At 38.3% G+C, this 21,532-nt stretch overlaps 1 protein-coding gene across 7 annotated transcripts; it reads left to right on the top strand.

Annotated features, from left to right (window-relative positions):
- The first annotated feature begins 883 nt into the window (after positions 1-883).
- Positions 884-21,221, top strand: LOC117914557 (F-box protein SKIP16-like). Of its 7 annotated transcripts, XM_034829912.1 has the most exons (7): positions 892-1,229; positions 3,457-3,857; positions 3,945-4,179; positions 4,910-5,128; positions 17,278-17,384; positions 19,710-19,805; positions 20,832-21,221. In XM_034829912.1, exons 1-6 carry the CDS (start codon positions 1,020-1,022, stop codon positions 19,786-19,788), a joined length of 1,251 nt encoding a protein of 416 aa, XP_034685803.1. In that variant the 5' UTR covers positions 892-1,019; the 3' UTR covers positions 19,789-19,805; positions 20,832-21,221. The 7 variants fall into 7 exon arrangements, 5 of the variants coding, with proteins under 5 accessions (XP_034685805.1, XP_034685804.1, XP_034685803.1 ...); XM_034829911.1 differs by having other exon boundaries at positions 893-1,229; positions 3,457-4,179; XM_034829915.1 differs by having other exon boundaries at positions 1,141-1,229; positions 3,429-4,179.
- Positions 21,222-21,532: the final 311 nt, after the last annotated feature.

Below are 21,532 nucleotides of genomic sequence, written 5' to 3'. Positions count from 1 at the left end.
TTACTCATTTAAATTTCATTTGATGTATGTTTAATTTAGGTTAGGAGAATTATATATGTTTAAAACCTAGGCATGCATTCTTTTAATCTAAAAGGGAAAATTACATTTCAATAATTTTTTTAATTTATGTTTTATTATGGTTATAAGTTGTTGAAGTGATAATTTAAAAGTCAAATTAAAGGAGGCTATTGTGCCATTGCCTTGTTGGTTGGTATGGGTGCCACTCCAAAAGGCACTCCAAGGAAATTTTCTAACAATATGGGAAGGACACTATACTAATGCATAAAATGAGATTTTTTTTTTTTTTTTGCCCAAAAAATAAAAGAGCACTTTTTAGGTTTTGAAAACAACGATAATTTCTAAATACTACATATTTAATATTCTATCATATGTTAATTCTAAGTTAAAATGTAGAATATGCATATCTCATATATCATAAATTTAATAATTTATATTACTTATTGTAAAATAATATTAATAAAAAAAATTTATTTATCAAATTTAAATATTTTAATTATGACTATTGTTAAAGGTAAGGGAGTTTTTTAAATAAAAAAAATATTAAAATGTAATATGATTTTTAAATTTTAAAATTGATTAATAATATTTATTTCATATTATTTTCCTTTATTCATTTCACAGGTTAAATATATCGGATTAGAAATACTACCTTATAATATAATATTATGTCCATTAGATATACTATCCCATGATATTATATCTATTGGAAATGTCTATTTTATCCTGCCAACCAAACTTAGCTATAGTAATTAAAAACTTTGAAATATGCAAAGATGAGTTACCATTTTGTTAATAAGGAAGCACACTTGTCCCAAACTTATTAAAGGGATGTCCATTTTCTCCGTTTGCTAAAACCATAAAAGCGACGTCTTCCCAAACACGCCCTTGGATCGATCGCCTTTGTCCTTAGGCTATGTAGTATTTTCCACACTCTTAACTTTCTCACCAAACAAACCAGCGCGAGAAAGTAGAGTGAGAAACTGGAGATAGAAAGCGCCATGGAAATGAGGTTGGAGGACTTGGGCGACTTGGCTATCAATGCAATTATATCCAAATTGGACGCCAAAGACACTGTAGCGGTGTCTTGTGTCAGCAAAAAGCTTAGGGTTTCTGCATCCGAAGAGTCTCTTTGGCTCAACCACTGCTCTCAAGATCTCGGCCTCTCTGCCCCTATCGATCCTCTCGGAAAACCCGCTCCTTCTTTCAAGGTTGTTTTTCTAATTTTTTCGAATTCTTTTTTTCGATTTTCCTCAATTTTTTAAAAAAAATCTGATTGTGTGCTTTATTTCCTCTGCGGTTTCAGTCCATAATATGGCAGTGACTTGTTTCAAATTTTCAGATTTATCGTGATTGTCTGCTTTGTTTCTCTTTATATTTGCTTCAGATTCAATTCATGCTGTCGAAGTGTTTTTTATTTTTTGGCTAATTTCCTACTTATCGCAAATCTATGGTCTTCTACTTTGGTTCTCTTTATGGTCGATCCAATTTCGGTTCAGATTATCGTACTGATATGATGTTTGAGACTTCTTGTCGTTTGTCTTATATGTAGCTTTCTCATTTTTCTTTCATATGCTTTGACTTCTATGAATTTGGGTCATTTTCCTTCACAAACACATGCATTTATGGTGAAAGTGTCTTGGATTGCTCAATTGGTCATTAGATTGTATAATCAGTAAATACATCAATTCTGGGTTTTTTTGCATAACGGTTGAGGCGACAGAAGTTATGAATGTGATTTCTGCAGAGAAAATAGTTGAATTATATGTAATTTGGATGTGCGTATTTTTAGGTATTGGAATTTAGGAACAGGAATTCTTTTTCTTTTTTTCCTGTGAAATTTTGTGTACCAAGTTTGCAATATGGTATACTGAAAAGTTTGACATTTCCCTATGTTTCACACTTTCCATTTTTTGCTAAATGGAGATCTTCTATGCTAAATGATGGAAGCCTGATGAGAAAACAGTCTCCATGTCTTATTTTGCTCTTGAAAAGTAACAGTTGCATTTACTTGAGTAGCTTATATGAGTTATGGTTTCAAAGATTGAAATCGTGTTACATGTTAATATGAAAATTAAGTCCTTATTTATAAGACAAATATATGCAGTTAAGATATTGCCCCTGGCCCCCTACACACAGACATACACACACAGACTCAAGAGATTCTGCACATGATCAGAGTCTTTATCAAAATATAAGCTCCCTTCTGGAATGTTAGCTGAGTGAATGTAAAATGGGAATTCCATGTAAGATCATTTCTCCTGATGCATAACTCAAGTCTATAAGAAACTCCCACACTGGAGTGCCTTTTTTCCCAGATTAATTTTTTTTTTTGTAAGTAAGATTTCTCATTAAGAATGCTAGAAATAGTGAATGATTTCTTAGATGTGAAAATACAGATGGCCAAAAATAACCACTGCCGATGAATGGAATATCTGAGCATTGGTGAAATCTTTTAATCAGTTGGGAAATCCAGAAAAGTGGTGCTTTATTGTATTTTTCTTTCATGTAAGAAAAGTCTGGAAAATGGTAAACTGAACAAGCTCATTCATTTTGATTTTTAGCTTGGTATTTTGAACAGGAAGAGTCATCAAGTAATGTTCAACCTCCTGAATATGTATATTTATTATGTGTTGAGGTCTATCAAGAGCACCTTGGATCAGTCCTGCATATGCATATTTACAAGGTTGAACTTCCTAGGTGCATGTGATGTAACATGAATGAAGGAATATAGTCTACTTCTATTAAAAGCAGCTTGGACCAGTCCCGAATATGCACATTTGCAAGGTTCAACTTCCTATCTACATGTTACGTAGATGATGGAATATGGCCTACATTTACGTTATTAGTTCGTATTTTGTAATCTAAAAGATATGTTGTGGAGTTTATTTCTTCTGGATCTCCAGTTGGGAGGTGGGATCTGAATTCTCTCTCTATTTTTTTGGTCTTGTAAGGGATCCTTAGCCATGTTAGCTGCTTGGCTTTATATATTTTCTTGTATTTGGTGTTTAATCTCTTTTTTTTTTGGTTTTTTGATTATTATATGTCATCATGTAAATTTATGTAAAACTTAGGAAAAAAAAAAAAAAAAAAAACACTTAGGATACAAGATCCTAACTTTATGTGTTAGGTCTTGTGGGTGTGGGCCCGGGAATGGAGGCTGTGTTGGTTCAGCCAGGTATGGGCCAGATAATGCACATTGGGCTGGCCCCTAAGTAACTTGCAGCCTAACAATCATGTTTTTTATGTTCCTGGATTCTGTCCATTTGATACATGGTTCTAACTGATAACCGGCCTAAGTTGTAGCCAGACCAGTCATCTTTTTTACTTATTTTATTCTTTTGATATGTAATCATACAATTCTGATTCATCTGACTAATACTATTACTTCCTTTTTGAATATTACCCAGAAGCTTATCAAATGACCTGTTTCTCTAGGAAACTTATCAACTATGGCGGGAATCTTTTGGTATGTACCCATGGCCCCTTGTCAAACGGGTGAAAAGATGCTGGGATAGACTTAAAAACTGGTTGAGTGCAAATTTCCCGGAGGCTGATGCTACACTACGAAAAGGTGCAACAGAAGTTGAAATTGAAGCGTTGGAGAACATTTTGAAAGTGAAATTGCCTCTTCCAACAAGGCTTCTCTATCGCTTCTGTGATGGTCAAGAGCTAACGGAAGAAGATGTTGGAGGAACCGCTCTTGGCGGTTCATTGGGCATCATAGGAGGTTACTGCTGTAATGACCACCTTGTAAATGTGTGCTTATTACCTTTGCGTCAGGTAATCTTGGAAACAAAGGAGATTACAGACCAGCTAGGTTTTTCCTCAACATCTAAGTATGTTATTGTGGCTGCTTCTTCCACACACTTTGGAAAGTTTTTTTTCCTCAATTTTACCACTGGTCAACTTTATGTTGGTACCAGGAGTCTTGTATCAGCTGGAGAAATGATTCCTTGTGTACCAAATGCACTGATAAGTCCGATGCATGACATGAACACTGGTCAACAGCAGGATGCGATGCTACTATGGTTAGAAGAACATGTTCGTCGCTTACAAAATGGCATTATTAAACTCCGTAACGAAGGAATGATCAGAAGTATCAACTTGTTCCCAGAAGAACCTCCTCTCTGTTCCACTGCAGTAACCAATGGTGTTCAGGTACCCGCTTATACAATATTTTTTCTCTTCAGGTTTTGTTTTTTCTTGAGTTCTTTTCTTGGCTTGGGGTGTGGGAGTACGTTTCATGGAAATGCCATCTTCTTTTTCTCTATTTCTCTCTGTCTCTCAGGTACTTTCTTGTCCAATATTGTTTCTCTTTGTTTGCTTTTGTTTTTCTTGAGTTCTTTTCTTGGCTTGGGGTGTGGGATTATGTTTCCACGGAAATGCCATCTTATCTCTCTCTTTCTCTGGTACTCACTTGTCCAATATTTTTTTTCTTTAGGTTTTGTTTTTCTTTAGTTCTTTTCTTGGCTTGGGGTGCAGGAGTGGGTTTCATGAAAATGGTATCCTCTCTTTCTCTCTCTCTCTCTCTCTCTCTGTCTATCTGTCTGTCTCTCTCGGCAATTCTACACGCAACCACACCATCAAGAGGAAATCACATGCTAAATTGGGTGAAAGGACCTAAGTGAGATTTGATTCTACACTTGGCTGGTTATAATAAAGGATGCTGGGTCAGGTTATATAGTCTGGGGTGTATTGAAATCATCGGTAGGCAAAATCTTATCACTCCTTATAGTTGACATACATTATCAAGTAAGCTCTCTAGCAAAGATGCAAAGAAGGGTGTTTTTATGTCAACTTTTGGGAGTTCTTTGTTTCCTATTCCTACTACAACCACTGTCGTCTTTCCTATTGCTATATGAAAATTAACAATGGCACCCCATTTTAGGTTCGCGCTTCTGCTGTATTCATTCCGGAGGGTTGTAACCTTCGAGATAAATCTCATAAGTATGTGTTTGCTTATTCAATCCGTATGCGCCTCCTGCCTGAGGGATGCATTGTCAATGGAACATCCTTTGGCTCCTGCCAACTGAATTGGAGGCACTGGATCATCCGTGCAAATGACCATGTTGTATCTGAAGTTAATGCAGAAGCTGTTATTGGAAAGGTAAGCTTTTGTTCTATTAATTGATCTTCTTGCAGTAGCAAATTTTCAATTAGATACTATGTTCAAGTTTACTAGAAATGAAAATTCTTGTTTCCAGTTATTTTGAAAATCCTGTGGTGTTTTTCATTTCCATGTAATTTGTGGATTTATCAGAATAGAAAACTAAGCCAGCATGAAGACATGAAGGAACTTTTCCTGCTGGCATTATTATGTGGCACCCTTCAATGATGTTGGAACTTCCATTATCGTTTGAAAAGTATATATTGGTCAACTATAGACATTAATGTCTGTGGATGTGCCTGTATCCAAGACGGAGATCCATTCAAACCACCACCCCCACTTTTTTTAACGGACATCCTCTACTAATAATTAATTGTTTTTTTAATCCTTTGATTGGTTCTGTCTGCTTTAGGGAATGATTATGAATTCTGATTTTGTTTCACATGAGGGAAATTGGTTCTAAAATGCAAACTTCTGAACCTAAGAAAATATTTTAATCCAAAGCAATCACTCAAATTAGATTAGCCCTCGAGTTTCAAGGCCTCTATCTGATAGGAGCTGCGACAAAATATCTGAAGGAGCATCTTAATGCTTGGACAGTTCAGCATGTCAACCTTGAGTTTCAAGGCCTCTCTTTGATAAGAGCTGCGACAAAATATCTGAGGGAGTATCTTAATGCCTAGACAGTTCAGCATGTCAACCTCAAGTTTCAAGGCCTCTATCTGATAAGAGCTGCAACAAAATATCTGAGCGAGCTTCTTAATGCTTAGACAGTTCAGCATGTCAAGAGTTCTAACTATGGAACTGATAAATGTTTTAGACCCTTTTATAATTCTAAATCAAGTCCTTATTTGAGAATGAATAACTTGTCCAATTCCCATTCAACAGAACATGTCGTTCTTCTAGTTGCATAATAGCATTAACTGCCATCTATATAGCCTGAAAATGACTTAGGAATTATATACAATGGGAACAAGAAGAAAAATATTGAAGAAACGTTTAACTGTTATGAGATGAACATATTTCTTGACTCTAGTAAGCCTGCTTAATGTCACGGGCTTAGTCTCTTCCTAAGTTCATGCGGCACTTAGACAAGTCAAGACACTTGATCTTGCTAAGTTAGCCTTACTCCCAATGCTTAGCTTGCTAGGCTAAGATGCTTGCGACTTGGAAGTTTTAGAAGGTGTAGTAGGCGACTCTTAAGGAATGGAAGCTGTATTGCTTTCAAAGAAAGCTATACAATGCTTGGATGCTCACTTAGTTGGTTGGTTAGGTTCTTGGATGGTGCCTTGGCCAAATGAGGCCCTCACATATTTATAAGTACCATTGGAACTCTCTGGAACCTTGGAGCGTTCCTTACAAATCAAGAAGATTCTAGAACACCCTAAATAATTCTATGTACAAACCTATGTACAAGAATATACAAGAGATTCCTAGAATTCTCTAGAAAGCCTTGGACTCTTCTCATGCCTTCCACCATAATGTAGAGATGTGTGGACATCTCCAGGCATCTCTAGAACCTTTCACACTCTTCCCACCAATGGCTTAGTGTAGATGGCTTCAAGAGTCTCCAGAAGCTTCTTGGGCTCTATATAAGCCCATGAGGAGGGTCATTTGAAGCATCCTGTGACATTAAGCCGGAGATAGCCAAGGGTTGAATGACATTATTGTTGTCATCATGCTAAGCATCATTGTTGTTAAGCTACCAACTTTTATCATTGTTGTCAAGCTACAAACTTTCTTAAAAGTTTAAGCTATTTGGATTTGGACGTGTGGGCCTCGTACCCAAGCAGGGCATCCCTCAGCCTTCCTCATGTGTTGGCTTCATACCCAATTGTGTGGAGAAAAACAAACCAGTAGTGGTAGTGGTAGATAAATAGGCAGTAGTAATAGAAGATAAATAGGTGGAGAAAAGTAATAAGAGAGGCTCAAACCCAAGACCTCCAACTTTGGTACCATGTTTAGCTACCAACTTTCCCAAAACCTTAAGCTGTTAGGATTTGGGCGCACAATGTACATAAACAGCTAACAATGGCCGTTATAGCCTATGTTATTATTGTGGGAATGATTTAGGAATAACTTGCAAGGTAGATGACTTTATTTGTGGTTGGCATGGCTTTTGCATTCATCATATGCATAGACACAACAAATTTTCACGCAACAAGCAAGGGTGTTGACTACTTCAATGGTGTCGAGACATTCTAATGTTGGATTTTCTTAGTCCTTTTCTTAGTAAGTGAGGTTTACAGGGCCAATGACTGATCATCTCCTATTAGGGAAATCTAGTGGAAGGATTTTCATCTATGAGGGGATGGGTCTCTTCTTCTTCTTCTTCTTCTTTGGTCTCTGGGTTGGAAAGGACGATGGTTGTGGTAGGGGAGAGTTTGGGCGTGGATGGTGATTTGGTGGCAAGGGAGGGGGAGTTGATGGTAGATCCATTGCGGGTGATTTTGGTGGAAGAGAGGGGGGGGGGGGGGGGGGGGGGGGAATGGATTGGAAGGTGGAGTTTCTTCCTCGACAAAGAAGGTGGGAGTTGAGTTAGTGAAGGAAGAGAGGGGGGGAGGGGAGTCTTGGAAATACAGTTGTTTAGTGCCATTATGTCAGTTTTTGGGAATGCCAACTGAGGGTTTTGAGGGGGAAATTTTAAAGCTTCTTAAGAGAATGAATGAGAGAAGAGAACAATTTGAGAATTTGATTGGGAAAAAGAGGAAATGGCAGAAACCTTCAAGATCTGATCGGGAGTTGAAGAAGTTGGAGTGCTTGGTGAATTATGGTCGGACATGAGGGGATTGTGGGGGAATTAATTTGTGTTAGATGAAGTTTCGAATTCTGTCGTGGAATGTTGGAGGGGCAAATGAGGGAGATAAGAGAAAGATGATAAAAGGCTTTTATTAAATCTTAGTAGGTGGATTTAGTTTGCTTGCAAGAAACCAAAATGCAAGAAATGACTGTGGGGGGTTGTATGTAGTTTGGGGGTAGGTAGGTGTTTAGATTGGGGGGCTGTGAACTCGAGGGGAGTGGCGGGGGTTGTGGTGTTCTGGGACAACAGAGTGTTATAATTGTTGAAGATGGAGGTGGGGTTGTTCTCAGTGTCTTGTTGTTTCAAGAATTGTGAGGATGGATTTTGTTGGAGCTTTACAAGGGTTATGGGCCCATGCTGAAGATGGATAGGGAGGTTTTTTGGAGTGAGCTGGGGGCAGTTAGAGGTATGTGGAGTGGCCCTTGGTGCGTGGTAGGAGATTTTAACATGATTAGATTCCCTTATGAGCATAGTAGAGGAGGTTGATTGTCACCAACCATGAAGTGATTTTCAAAGGTGATTGAGGATTTAGAATTGAGGGATTTGCCCCTTCAGGGAGGCCTTTTCACTTGAAGCGGGGGCTTAAATAGCCAATCCTAATCGAGAATTGATCGATTCCTCATCTTTGAGGAATGGGAAGACCACTTTTCGAGGGTTGTTCAGATTGTTTTTGTTAGGCCACTTTCAGATCATTTCCCGGTCCTTCTAGATGGGGGAGGGGGTGAGGAGAGGCCCCACTCCTTTTAGATTTGAAAACATGTGGTTGAAGGAGGAGGGCTTTAAGGATGTCCTGAGGACGTGGTGGGAAGGGCTTAATTTCTTTGGGTTTGCTAGTTTCATCCTAGCTGAGAAGTTGAAAGCTGTGAAACCTCTCTTGAAACGTTGGAACAAGGAAGTTTTTGGTTTGTATGAGGTTTGAAAGGAGTTAGCTCTGAATCGAGTGGATTTTTGGGATAAGGAGAGTGTTTTCCCTTTGTCGCTGGAAGAGCAAGAATCTAGGATGGAAGCTAGAGAGATTTATAAAAAATGGGCTCCTTTGGAAGAAACATCATGGAAACAAAAATCAAGGAATCTGGTTTAAGGAGAGGGATAGAAACATGAGGTTCTTTCATAGAATGGCCAATGCCCATAGAAGGAGAGACCAGATGGCTAGAGTCAAAATTGATGGGGTGTGGGTCAGCCAGGACAAAGATTTAAGAGTGGCAGTGGGTAGAGCTTTCCAACTCCTACTCTTTACTAATGATGACTGGAGGCCCAACCTAAGTGAGCTGTCTTTTGAGAGATTGGAAGACTCTGAGATAACAGGGTTAGAAAAGCCTTTTACATAGGAGGAGGTGTTTGAGGTTCTGTCGGGTTTTTGCAGGGACAAAGCTCCAGGCCTAGATGGGTTCTCCATGGCATTTTGGTAGTCCTCATGGGATTTCGTGAAGTTTGAGGTGATGAATTTTTTCAAGGATTTCTATGATTTTGGTTGTTTTGTGCGGAGTTTGAATTCAACCTTTCTAGTGTTGATTATGAAGAAAGGGGGGGCAGAGGACTCAAGGGATTTCAGGCTAATAAGCTTGGTGGGGGGGCTGTACAAGTGGTTGGCTAAGGTACTGGCCAACAGGCTGAAGGGGGTCTTACCTAAAGTGATTTCTAAGGCCTAAAATGTGTTTATGGAGGGAAGACAAATCACGGATGCAGTGCTCATTGCCAATGAAGCCACATACTCGATTTTGAAGAGCCATGAGGGGGTAATTTTGTGCAAAGTGGACATTGAGAAAGTTTATGACCATGTTGAGTGGTCTTTTCTACTATCAATTATGGAGAAGATGGGGTTTGGGGAGAAGTGGTTAAGTTGGATCAAATGGTGTTTAACCATAGCTAGCTTTTCTATTTTGGTTAATGGAACCTCTTCCAGTTTCTTTCAAAGCTCTAGGGGCCTAAGGCAAGGAGATCCATTGTCGCCTTACCTATTTGTGATAGCAATGGAAGCTCTTAGCTGTCTTCTAAGGAGGGCAGTTTGTGGAGGCTTCTTATCAACCTGCCAAGTGTGGGGTAGAGGGCGTGAAAGGGTCAAGGTCTCCCATCTGTTATTTGCGGATGATACGTTGATTTTCTATGAGGCGCGGGAGAAGCAGATGATGTTTTTAAGGTTGTTGCTGATGTGGTTTGAGGCAATCTCTGGTTTGAGAGTTAATATGGATAAAAGTGAGCTAATTCCGTTGGGAAGGGTGAAGAATGTGTAAGACTTGGCTGCAGAGCTCGGTTGTAAGGTGGGAAGCTTGCTGTTTACTTAGTTGCGGATGCCGTTGGGTACTTGTTTTAATTCTGTGGCAGCTTGAGACGGAATTAAGGAAAGGTTCCGTAAAATATTGGCTATGAGGAAGCGCCAATATATCTTAAAGGGTGGGAAAATCACCTTGATACAAAGCACGTTATCTAGTTTGCCAATTTATCTTATGTCTATCCTCCATTTGCCTAGAATGGTTAGAATGAGATTGAAGTAGATTAAGAGGGATTTTCTGTGAGGAGGTAGGGCCTTGGAGAAAAAATCTCATTTAGTAAGATGGTCGACGGTTTGTCTAGACAAGAGAAAAGGGGGCCTGGGGGTGAAAAGCCTTGCCATGCTCAATAAGGCTCTCCTTCGCAAATGGAGTTGGTTCTATGCAAATGAAAAAGAGGCTTTTTGGAATCAAGTAATAAGGGGGAAATATGAGAATGTGAAGGTTAGTGTTCTCAAGAAGTAAGGGAGGGGTATGGTGTAGGCCTGTGGAAAGCAATTAGGAAGTTGGGGCACCTTGTTAGCTCTAGATTTTCTTTTATGGTGGGAAATGGGCAGAAAGTGATTTTTTGGAAGGATAAGTGGTGTGGAGCTGTACCTTTTATGCGTTTCTTTTCTTACCTTATTTGTCATAGCTATGTCGAAAGAGGCTTTGGTGGAAGATGTTTGGACTGCTTTAGAAAGTGAGGAAAAGGATTTGGGGGGGGAGGAGGAGTTGGAGCCCTTGTTTCTCTAGGCCTTTTAATGATTGAGAGATGGATGAGGTGGAAAATCTATTATTGTGTTTTGTGAAAAGAGAGAAAGGGAGAATCCCTAATTTTTGTTATTAAAAGCTATTAATAGTACACATTGAACTTGGGTATATATATACATGCTAGTGGGACCCACAATATAATAAGGAAAAAAAAGGAAAAGTAAATAACTGAAATAACTGTACACTATCTAACACTCCCTCTCAAGCTGGAGCATATATGTTATATGCACCAAGCTTGTTACAAATGTATTTAATTCTAGGACCTCTGAGAGATTTAGTAAAAATATCTGCTAGTTGATCATTTGAATTGACAAAACTAGTTGCCACACATCCTGATGCGATCTTCTCTCTAATGAAGTGACAGTCAACTTCAATGTGTTTGGTCCTTTCATGGAAGACTGGATTGGATGCAATATGCAAAGCGGCTTGGTTGTCACAGATGAGCTTCATCTGTTCATCCTTTCTAAATCTCAACTCCCGAAGAAGATGTTTCAGCCATATGAGTTCACATGTTGCCAGAGCCATAGCTCGATACTCGGCTTCAACACTAGATCTGACCACTACATCTTGTTTCTTACTCTTCCAGGATATTAGGTTACCTCCAATAAAAACACAATACCCGGAAGTGGAACGTCTATCTGTGGGTGAGCCTGCCCAATCTGCATCTGTGTAACCAACAACCTGGGTATGACCTTTGTTCTCGTACAACACACCTTGGCCTGGTGTGCTTTTGATATATTGAAGAATGCGGATTACAGCATCCCAATGGCTATCACATGGTGACTGTAGGAATTGACTAACAACACTTACAGGAAAAGAAATGTTTGGGCGAGTAATGGTGAGGTAGTTCAGTTTACCTACAAGTCGCCGATATCTTCCAGGATCTCCTAAAGGCTTCTCTTGTCTTGGTATAAGTTTGACATTTGAATCCATAGGAGTGTCTACCAGTTTACAGTCTAACATACCGGTTTCTTCCAAGATGTCTAAAGCATATTTCCTTTGGGAAAGAACCACACCGGAATTGGATTGAGCTATCTCAATCCCTAAGAAATACTTGAGTTTCCCCAAGTCTTTAGTCTGAAAGTGGGTGAAAAGGTGTTGCTTTAGTTTCTGAATACTATTCTGATGACTGCCTGTAATGACGATGTTGTCCACATAAATTACCAGATAATTACACTGCCCCGAAGAGTTATGATGATAGAAAACGGAATGGTCTGCTGTATTGCGAAACATGCTAAACTCCTGAACAATAGAACTAAAATGGCTAAACCATGCTCGAGAAGATTGTTTCAAGCCATATAGAGAACAACGTAACCTACACACTAAACCAGACTCCCCCTGAGCAACAAAACCAGGTGGTTGCTCCATATAAACTTCCTTAGCAAGATCCCCATGAAAGAAAACATTTTTAATATCTAACTGATAAAGAGGCCAAGAACGCATAGCAGCCATGGAGAGCAATATGCGAACAGAAGCAATCTTGGCAACAGGAGAGAAAGCGTCACCATAATTAGAACCATAAACCTGAGTATAGCCTTTAGCAACTAAGCGGGCCTTAAGGCGATCAACCTGACCATCAGGGCCAACCTTAATTGTGTAGACCCAACGACAACCAACTGTAGATTTACCAGAGGGTAAAACAACAAGATTCCAAGTGCCATTGGAGTGTAAAGTAGTCATTTCATCTACCATTGCCTGTCGCCAGCCTGGATGGGAAAGAGCCTCAGGGGTGCTTTTGGGAAGAGAAACAGAAGATATAGCAGAAATAAATGCAGAATAGGGTGAAGATAATCGATGGTAACTCAAAAAATTGTAAATGGGATGAGGATTACGAGTAGATCGATTACCTTTCCAAAGAGCAATGGGTAAGTCAGCAGAAGGAGGCAGAGCTGGGGTAGGAGAAGCCGAAGGGATAAGAAGTGAGTCAGCAGGTACCTCGGCCGAAGAAGCAGGAACAGCGACACGATGATGGCGATGATAAACCTGAAGTGGGCGAGAAGGCACTGCATCAGGTGGGGAGATAATGGGAAGGGGTAAGACTTCAGAAACAGGAAGAGACTCAGAGGTGGAGAAGAATGGTGAGTCCTCAAAGAAGGTGACATCAGAGGAGAGAAAGTAGCGATGAGTCTCAGAGGAATAACAACGATAACCTTTTTGAAGTCTGGAGTATCCTAAGAAGATGCATTTTATGACTTTGGCAGAAAGTTTTTCCTGTCCAGGAGTGAGAATATGAACAAAGCAAGTACAACAAAAAACATGAGGAAGGAAATAAAGTGGCTGGTCAGGGAAAAGAAGGGAATGATGAATCTGATCGTGTAATACAGATGAGGGCATATGATTTATCAAATAACATGCTGTAAGAACAGCGTCCCCCCAAAAACGAAAAGGAACATTACTATGGAGAAGGAGAGTACGAGCTGTCTCAACAAGATGTCGATTCTTACGTTTAACTACCCCATTTTGTTGAGGAGTATGAGCACAAGAAGACTGATGAAGAATCCCATGTTGGGACATAAATGAAGTAAATGGTGCAAAAAAATATTCTCTGACATTGTCACTGCGTAACACACGAATAAAAATATTGAACTGGGTTTGGATTTCAGCATAAAATTTTTGGAAAATAGAGAATAACTCAGCTCGATTTTTCATTAAAAATAACCAAGTACATCGAGAATAGTCATCAATGAAAGTGACAAAATACTGAAATCCTAAAGTAGACGTGGTCCGACAAGTACCTCAAACATCAGTGTGGACAAGTTCAAAAAGAGACTTTGTCTGATTATTCAAATGCTTTGAGAACGAAACACGAGTATGTTTCCCAAGCTGATAGGACTCACATGCAAGCGACGACAAAGATGAAAAACGAGGGATCATCTTTTGGAACTTGGATAGATTAGGGTGGCCTAGGCAACTGTGGATGAGGAGGGGAGTATCAATGGAAATGCAAACTGCAGGAGTTGAAGGCGAGGCAAGGTAATAGAGGCCTTGAGACTCACGTCCTATGCCAATCGTCTTCCTCGTACCCGGTCCTGCAAGGTCACAAATTTATTAGAAAAAGTAATAGAGCAGTTAAGAGTACGAGTGATTTTGTTGATGGAGATAAGATTAAAGGAACACCCAGGAGTATAAAGGACAAAAGTGAGAAGTAGAGAAAGGAGAGGATGTGCCAAACCAATGCCTTTAGCCACAGTTTGAGAACCATTAGCTAAGGTAACAGCAGGTAAGGCAGAGGTAGTAGTAATAGAAGAGAAAAGATCCTTATTACTAGATATGTGATCAGAAGCGCCAGAATCTAGAATCCAAGGTCTAAGAGAAGATGTGTGGGTAAGACAAGCAGAAGCATTATCAGTTTGGGCAACAGAAGCAACAAAAGCTGACTTGGTGGCCTGATAGCGGAGATAGTCATCATACTCATTGTCAGTGAGAGAAATACCCTGAGATGTGGAGGAGCTCGAAGGTTGAGGGGGCTGGGGATCAGATGACTGGGCCATGTGGGCAGTGCGGGGAGGCCGCCTATGTAACTGATAACATCGATCACTAGTGTGGCCAAGCTTATTGCAATAGGTGCAATGAGGACGTTGGCTCTACCTCGATTACCACTGCGTCCTCCTCGAGAGGTAGTTTGAGAAACTAACACAGAAGAATCTGAAGTGTTATCAGATGACAAAGTTTGAGTCGAGGAGATACGGAGGAGGCGAGCAAACACATCATTCAAGGATGGAACGGAGAAACTGCCAAGAATCTGATCGTGGACGGTCTTAAGATCTGGACGGAGGCCAATAAAGCGTAAGAACCATGAAGAACTTGTCAATCTGTGTTCGTTGATCCTCAACATCAGTAGTAAGAGGCATCACGGTCAAGAATTCCTCCTTAAGAGAGGCAATCTGACCGATATAAGTAGATAAATCCATGTCTTGTTGTCTGACATTGACAATAGAAGAAGCCACCTTATAAAGACGTTGGATATCATTCGTGTATAGCCCTTTCGCCTGATTCCAAAATTTAAAGCATGTTTTGTAGGCTTGAAGATGAAGCAGAATCTTAAGATCTACTGATTGTCATAACACACTACATAACTGTGCATCTATCTTCCTCCGTTGTACTCTGTCAACCTCAGGGATATCTGCCTTCTGCGTAACAAGGTGATCCCCATAACCTTGACCCATAAACCAAAGCTCCACAAAGGCTGACCAGGACAAATAATTTTCACTGCCAACCAATTTCTCCGAAGTAATCATAGGAGATCCAGATATAACAGAGGAAAAAATGGAACTTTTAGTAGCCATATCTACTTATCTGGAGAACGAAATATGTTTGGATTGAAGAGAGCCCTACTACGGCTTCAGATCGCGGTTCCTAAGACACGTGCAGGGCTCAGAGTGGAGAGGAAGTCATCAGAGGTCACCGGAAAGGTTGTTTAGAGGGCTGACGGAGACAAAAAAAAACCCCAAAAAATGCACTTGCAGGGCCTGGATGGCACAAGCACAGATGGAGAGTGGCTAGATGGCGTCAGACGAGGCTGGAGGTTTCCAGCGCGTTGCCGGAAAGTGCTCCACGTGCCCTCATGCGTTGACTTGTGAGGTTCAGGCCGCCGGAGAAGAAACGCGCGTGGCCGGCGTGTGACTGAGATTCTCCCTCCGATGCTTTGAAAAAACTTGAAAATCTCCTCCTTGCGCACTTGATGGTATGGTCGGTGTTGGAAAAGGACTTAGCCGGAAAAAGTCGCCAGAAAAGTCCTTGGTGATGAGGGTTTTCTGACGGCGATACAGTTGATCGGAAAGCTTTAGGAGATGGGGAAGGTGACTGGAATGAAACACGATCACTGAAAGGTTTCCCAAAATTGATTCACGGATAAATCGGAAATAATTAGGTTTTTCTCTCTAGGCTCTGATACCATGTGAGAAGAGAGAAAAGGGAGAATTCCTAATTTTTGTTATTAAACACTATTAATAATACACATTGGACATGGGTATATATATACATGCTAGTGGGACCCATAATACAATAAGGAAAAAAAGGAAAAGGAAATAACTAAAATAATTGTACACTATCTAACATGTTTGAGTGGGAAGAGTGTGATTATGGAGGATAAGGTGAGGTGGAGGGATCAAAGGATGACATGTTTTCGGTAAAGACTCTTTATAAAGCCTTAGAGATGGAATGAACAGGGTGCTTCCCAATGAAGATAATATAGAACTCATGTGTGCAATTGAAAGTAAGTTTCTTTGCTTGGGAAGTAACATGGGAAAAAGTTTTAACCTTGGACCAAGTTCAGAAGAGGGGGTGGGCTAGCAAATAAAAGTTATTTGTGCCAAGTGCATGAGGAGTCCATTGACCATCTTTTTCTCCATTGCAAAAAAACAAGGGAAGTGTGGAAGCTGTTCTTTACTCTGTTTGGAGTGCATTAGGTGTTTCCTTCCTCGGTTAAGGAAACCCTCTTGGGGTGGAAAGGGGCCTTTGTGGGTAAGAAGCATAGGGCAGTTTGGAATGCGGGCCCTTTATGCTTGTTTTGGTCAGTTTGGAAGACAAGGAACAAGATTGCCTTTGATAATGGTGTGCTGTCCTTGCAAGAGCTGAAAGCTTTTTTTTGTATATTTGCTTTGGTCAGAGTCTAAATTGTTTATAAAAGATGGTCCTCGACGCTAATGATTTCATTGCTTGAGTGGGTTCCCGGTGAGGGAGGGGTTGTTTTTTGTACATCTTGTCTGGTCAGTTTTTGTTTCAACTATAAGGGGGTGAGTCTCTCTTTCTTGTACATCTTAAGTCACTATTTTAGCGCCTTTTTCGTAATACATTACTCTCACTTGCTTATAAAAAAAAACAAAAATAAAAAATAAAAATCTGTGACCCTATGGTAAACTTGATAGAGTCTCTGTTCATGCGCCAACTTTGGACTCATCAATGATCATTTGATCCTTAAATGGTCCCTGACTGAAACTCTGAACTGTCTTCTTTCTGCTCAGATATTAGAATTTGTAAGGTTGTTTTTGTTGTGAAGCAAAAATTTCTTAATTAGGATAATTTGTTAACTAAATTATTTCTGGTGGTTGCCTTCTGATGCAAATCAAGTTGAATTCCTTGATTAGCTGCAGTGAACTGTGCATGTCATTGAGGTGGAATGGGGTCATTTCCTTTTACATAATTCTTGACTATGGTTTTTAAAGTACTAAAGACCACAAGCTTTCTGATGTTCTCACCAGAGTTTTCTAGTTTTCATGATCTGAGATTGAAGAGGCCGTAATTTATTTTAATAAGTATTTGGATCCTTAAAACTTATTCCTTTTAAACAAACAACTGAAATTTTAACCTCTCTTCTCTTGTATTTGCAGTATCCACTCTTATATCCTGGGGGGGAAGAATTTGTTTATGAAAGTTGCACCCATCTATCATCATCCCGAGGTTCAATTGAAGGTGCTTTCACATTTGTTCCTGGCAGGTAGTCCACATTAAACCTCACAAGTCCTCTTTGATGAACTTGACTCTTTATCTTTAACGGGATAAATCACCAAATCTGAGCTGCTTGAAATGGGTCAAAGCAGCATACAGCTATAACAGATTAATGGTGCTTAAGTTATCAGTGGAATCTAATTTGTTTGCAATGATTATTCTCAAATATCAATCAGTAGAGTATTAAGGCAGACAGATAGCCTCTATCCTGGCCTAAATGAGAACTGATTGGGTGATCCTCACATTCTTCTGTTCATTTCCCCCCAAGTGCCTAGAGAGAAAATGTGGAATGATATAGATAATTTCTTTACCAACCAGGGTGATATGCCAAATTTGAAGTGGCGTGTATCTTCAAGCCATTCTATTAAAAACAATGACATTTTATTCACGGAAGTGGTTAGGTTGACATTAGTCTGGATCTATTGTACTTATTTGACCTAATAAGTACCTTGTCTCAGAATTGACAAATTCTAATGGCTAAAGTCTTTAGTATGCTTGTATTTGTTACCAATGTGACCTTGTCTACTACACAGAATATTGTTGCACATTACTCGGAAATTGCAAGAAACCTCAGCAGCGGAAAGGGGGGAAAGTTGAGGAAGAAACAGGTAAAGAAAAAGAATTACTTCCAAAACAAAGGGAATTAAACATGAGCTAGAGAGAATCTTTCGATTTATTGAGGATGAATAGGAGGCGAGAGGGAATAGTAGAGACAATGAGAAAAGATACCATTACCGAGGATTGAATAGATTAAGGCTTCTTTGGGTTAAGTTGAATATGTCAAGTTTTTGCTGGTGCTCTATTTCCACTGTGGGCACAGTCTGACCATCCTTTGACCTAGTTTTTAAATTCTTTTTTCCTGCTTGTAGAAGGCCTGCAAGGTAATAGATGATATCATGCTGACAAGGCTACTGTTTGGTGGCAATGATTGTCTTAATATGATTTTCCAGTTCTTACTGTAGAAGAGGACATGGGCAGGGTTCAGTTTGTTCAGGGGTGGAGCCAAGAATTTTTTTTGTGTTGGTGGGTGTGGCATTGGGTACTGTGCAGGTGCAGTGCTGGACATGATTGTACAAGTTTGGAGAACAGAGGCATAAGATAAGTATCTACACAAGTTAGATATCTTTGTTGGCCCAAAGGAAATTTGAATTAATAGAGGCAGCTTCTTTAGGAAGTTCAATGAAACCAATGTGTCTCTTCTTCATAGTCCACAAATTTTCAAAGGTCGTTTTTGTTGTCATGGTTCCATTGTTTGCATCATTGTAAGAGACACCCATCTTGCTGTACAGGGAGCCTAATGCCTTAGGAGGGACAAGGAGGAAGCTTTTGTCATTTCCAGTCTAATGGTAGTGTTTTTGGAGACACCTTTCTTGCTGTACAGGGAGGTGCCCTAGGAGGTTGGGAGGGGGGAAGAGAGGGAACAGATTGAGATAATGCTAAAATCCTTAATAATTTACTGCTAGAGTAGTACAAACAATATTGCTACAAGCTTGTAAACGATATACCATGACACTATCTGCTTAGAAATGTGCTTAAAACCTACTATTGTTGAATCTAACTACTTAATAAACTAATTGAAGTTCTACATGGATCATTTGCTGTTAGGAGTAGTATGAGTTGTACTGCTACTGTAATTTGCTACTCTTGTTACTTACTAATATTGACTACTAAACTAATTAAACTAATTGAAGTCCAAGTGGATTAAATATTTTGATGAAATCTCAATATGGATAATGAACTCTTAGCACCTCCCATCTCCGCCCGCTGCCCCCCCAAAAAATAAAAGAAAAGAAGGAAAAGGGAAATAAAAGCTTTTTCTTTTCTTCTTATTGTGCTCTATATGAGCCTGTCAATAAATTGGATTGATTTAGTTATAATTTCGTCCAAATTAGAAATTGATTCATTTTTTGTTCCAAAGTTCTTTGTGCCTAATGATTACAGTTCATGCATTCAGTCTCTCCATGTATGTTTCCCAATATGATCTATCACATAAATTGAATTTGAGCATCTTTTTAGATCTGAAATTTGACATGAATCATAGTTTGAAGGATCCATTTTTACTAGTACAATTTATCCTGTTTCTGAATATTTTAGTTTGTCTACTTCGATCAATCAGAATCCAATCTGTTGACCAGCCTGGGAATGGTATTTTAGGGTGCCTTCTGCAGAGACCCTGTGGACTAATTCTCCCGTCAGCTGTACTTTAAATTTAAAGAAAATTTTGTTGTTGGATATGTTACAATGAGGTCGTAGCACCATTTGCTTACAAAAATGCATTTTATTGATGCGTTACCTTTTCCTATTTGTTTTTCAGATTGGCAGACCCAAAAGGCAGTGCATTTGAGGTTGAAGTGGGCCGGTTTCCTCTCCAGTGTCCAGACTACATTTTCTGATGTAAACATTCAATAGGGTAAATCTCTTGAATACCAGCCGCATTCCAGTGCTTTGTTACTTTATAAAATTATCTTTAATTTTTAATCTATAAGCCATTTTTTAATTGGTACATTTATGGGTTAATAATAATTTTAGTACTTAATGAATGAAATGTTTTGTGACCCTAAATTTGGATGATTAGGCTATTTTGTGATTTAAAATTTGTATTTATGTTGTGTTGAATGCAATTGAACTAATCTTTTCTAGTTTTCCAACTTAAATTGCTAACCAAATTTCATATAAGTATGATTCTTTTGTAATTTCGTATAAATTAGGTGGTAATTGTTTTTTTTAAATTAATTTTAAATATAACTTAAAATTAAGTAGTATTTAGTAGTGTTAAGTATTAAGTTTGTTTTTGTAATATTTTATTTTTATTAAGTATTAAAAAGTTATATTATTTTTTATCATTTATAAAAAGCTAAATATTTTAGTTTTTTTATTTAGTAAAAAGTATATAATAAATTATGAAAAAATAAAAAAATAAAAAATTTAAAATTAAATTATTTTCAGTAAAAAGTTAAAAAAATAAATAACCTTTTAATATATATATATATATATATATATATATATATATATATATATGAGAAAATGGATCTTTAATCAAATTATGATTTTTATTTTTTTATTTTTTAAGTTTCAACTAATATACTAAAAGTAGTGTGTTTGGAAGGGATTGGGAAAGGGTTAGAGGCAAAGGCTTTTTATTTTTATTTTTAGTTTTTCTAATTTTAATATTCTTAAAAAGCTGAAAAAAAAAATCATTTATAGTGTTTACTAATGAAATATTTTTATAATTTTTTTTAAATTAAATTCATTCATTTAAATGGGTTTGTTATGATTGTGTCATTTCAATTGTTGAAGAACCAAATGCGGAAGAACAAAAAAAAGAATATAAATTTTGGTATTCTTGTGAAAGCCACCACCTATAAATTGTATTGAAAAAAAATAAAAAAATTGTTTGTATTTGTCTGACGACTATTCATTTTTTTCCTCTGTGTAGGAAGCCTGCGGCTTTTTCCCCCGTCAAATGGATGGCAATTCTTGGACCAAAAAAATGGCGATAGGTTGGTTGCTGATTAGCCTTTAACAAGAAGAAATTCAATCGAAAATAGCTTTGTTTTCTTGGGTTGAAATGTCCTCTCGAGACTTTAACCCTCTGCAGTTTCTCATGGAGGAGAAACCCAAAAGAGAAAAAGGAAAAAGAAAAAGGAAAGCTAACTGTTCAGGGAGAATGTAAAAAGGGCCTCTTTCAACTTGTTTTCTATTTTTTTTTCCTTCAATTTTTAATTTGGCTTTCTTTTAGGTTTGTGGGTGTAGTGTTGAATTTTGGGTTAATCAAAACGCCTATATGGGTGTGGTTTTATTTGAGAATCTATGTTTGCTTGTTGAAGGGGGTGGGCTTAGATTGGGAAATAAGCTTCACTTGGTAAAGGATTGGTTGGTAGGCCTCTCACTAGCTTTCTACTTTTCGGCTTTAGCTGCGAAGGGTAATATTAATATTATAAAAGTTTTATTAAATATAAAAATAATTATTATAAACAAATAATATATTTTTTAATATATTTTTTTTAAAATTAGATTCTTTGAACAAAATTAGCCAAATCGATATAAAGATATTTTCAACATCAAAATAAAAATAATATAAGGTTAATTTAGTGCTTGGAATCTGATCTTAAAAACAAGTTTTTGTTTTGAACTAGA

Source organism: Vitis riparia, chromosome 5 (genome assembly GCF_004353265.1).
Source record: "Vitis riparia cultivar Riparia Gloire de Montpellier isolate 1030 chromosome 5, EGFV_Vit.rip_1.0, whole genome shotgun sequence".
Lineage (NCBI taxonomy): Eukaryota > Viridiplantae > Streptophyta > Magnoliopsida > Vitales > Vitaceae > Vitis > Vitis riparia.
This window is presented reverse-complemented; position numbering and strand designations above follow the sequence as displayed.

Coding starts and splice junctions, on each gene's coding strand:
- LOC117914557 (XM_034829911.1), top strand. CDS start 1,020: ATGGAAATGAGGTTGGAGGACTTGGGCGACTTGGCTATCAATGCAATT. Junction 5,129..17,277: donor CAGAAGCTGTTATTGGAAAG/GTAAGCTTTTGT, acceptor TTGTATTTGCAG/TATCCACTCTTATATCCTGG. Junction 17,385..19,709: donor TTCACATTTGTTCCTGGCAG/GTAGTCCACATT, acceptor TTTGTTTTTCAG/ATTGGCAGACCCAAAAGGCA.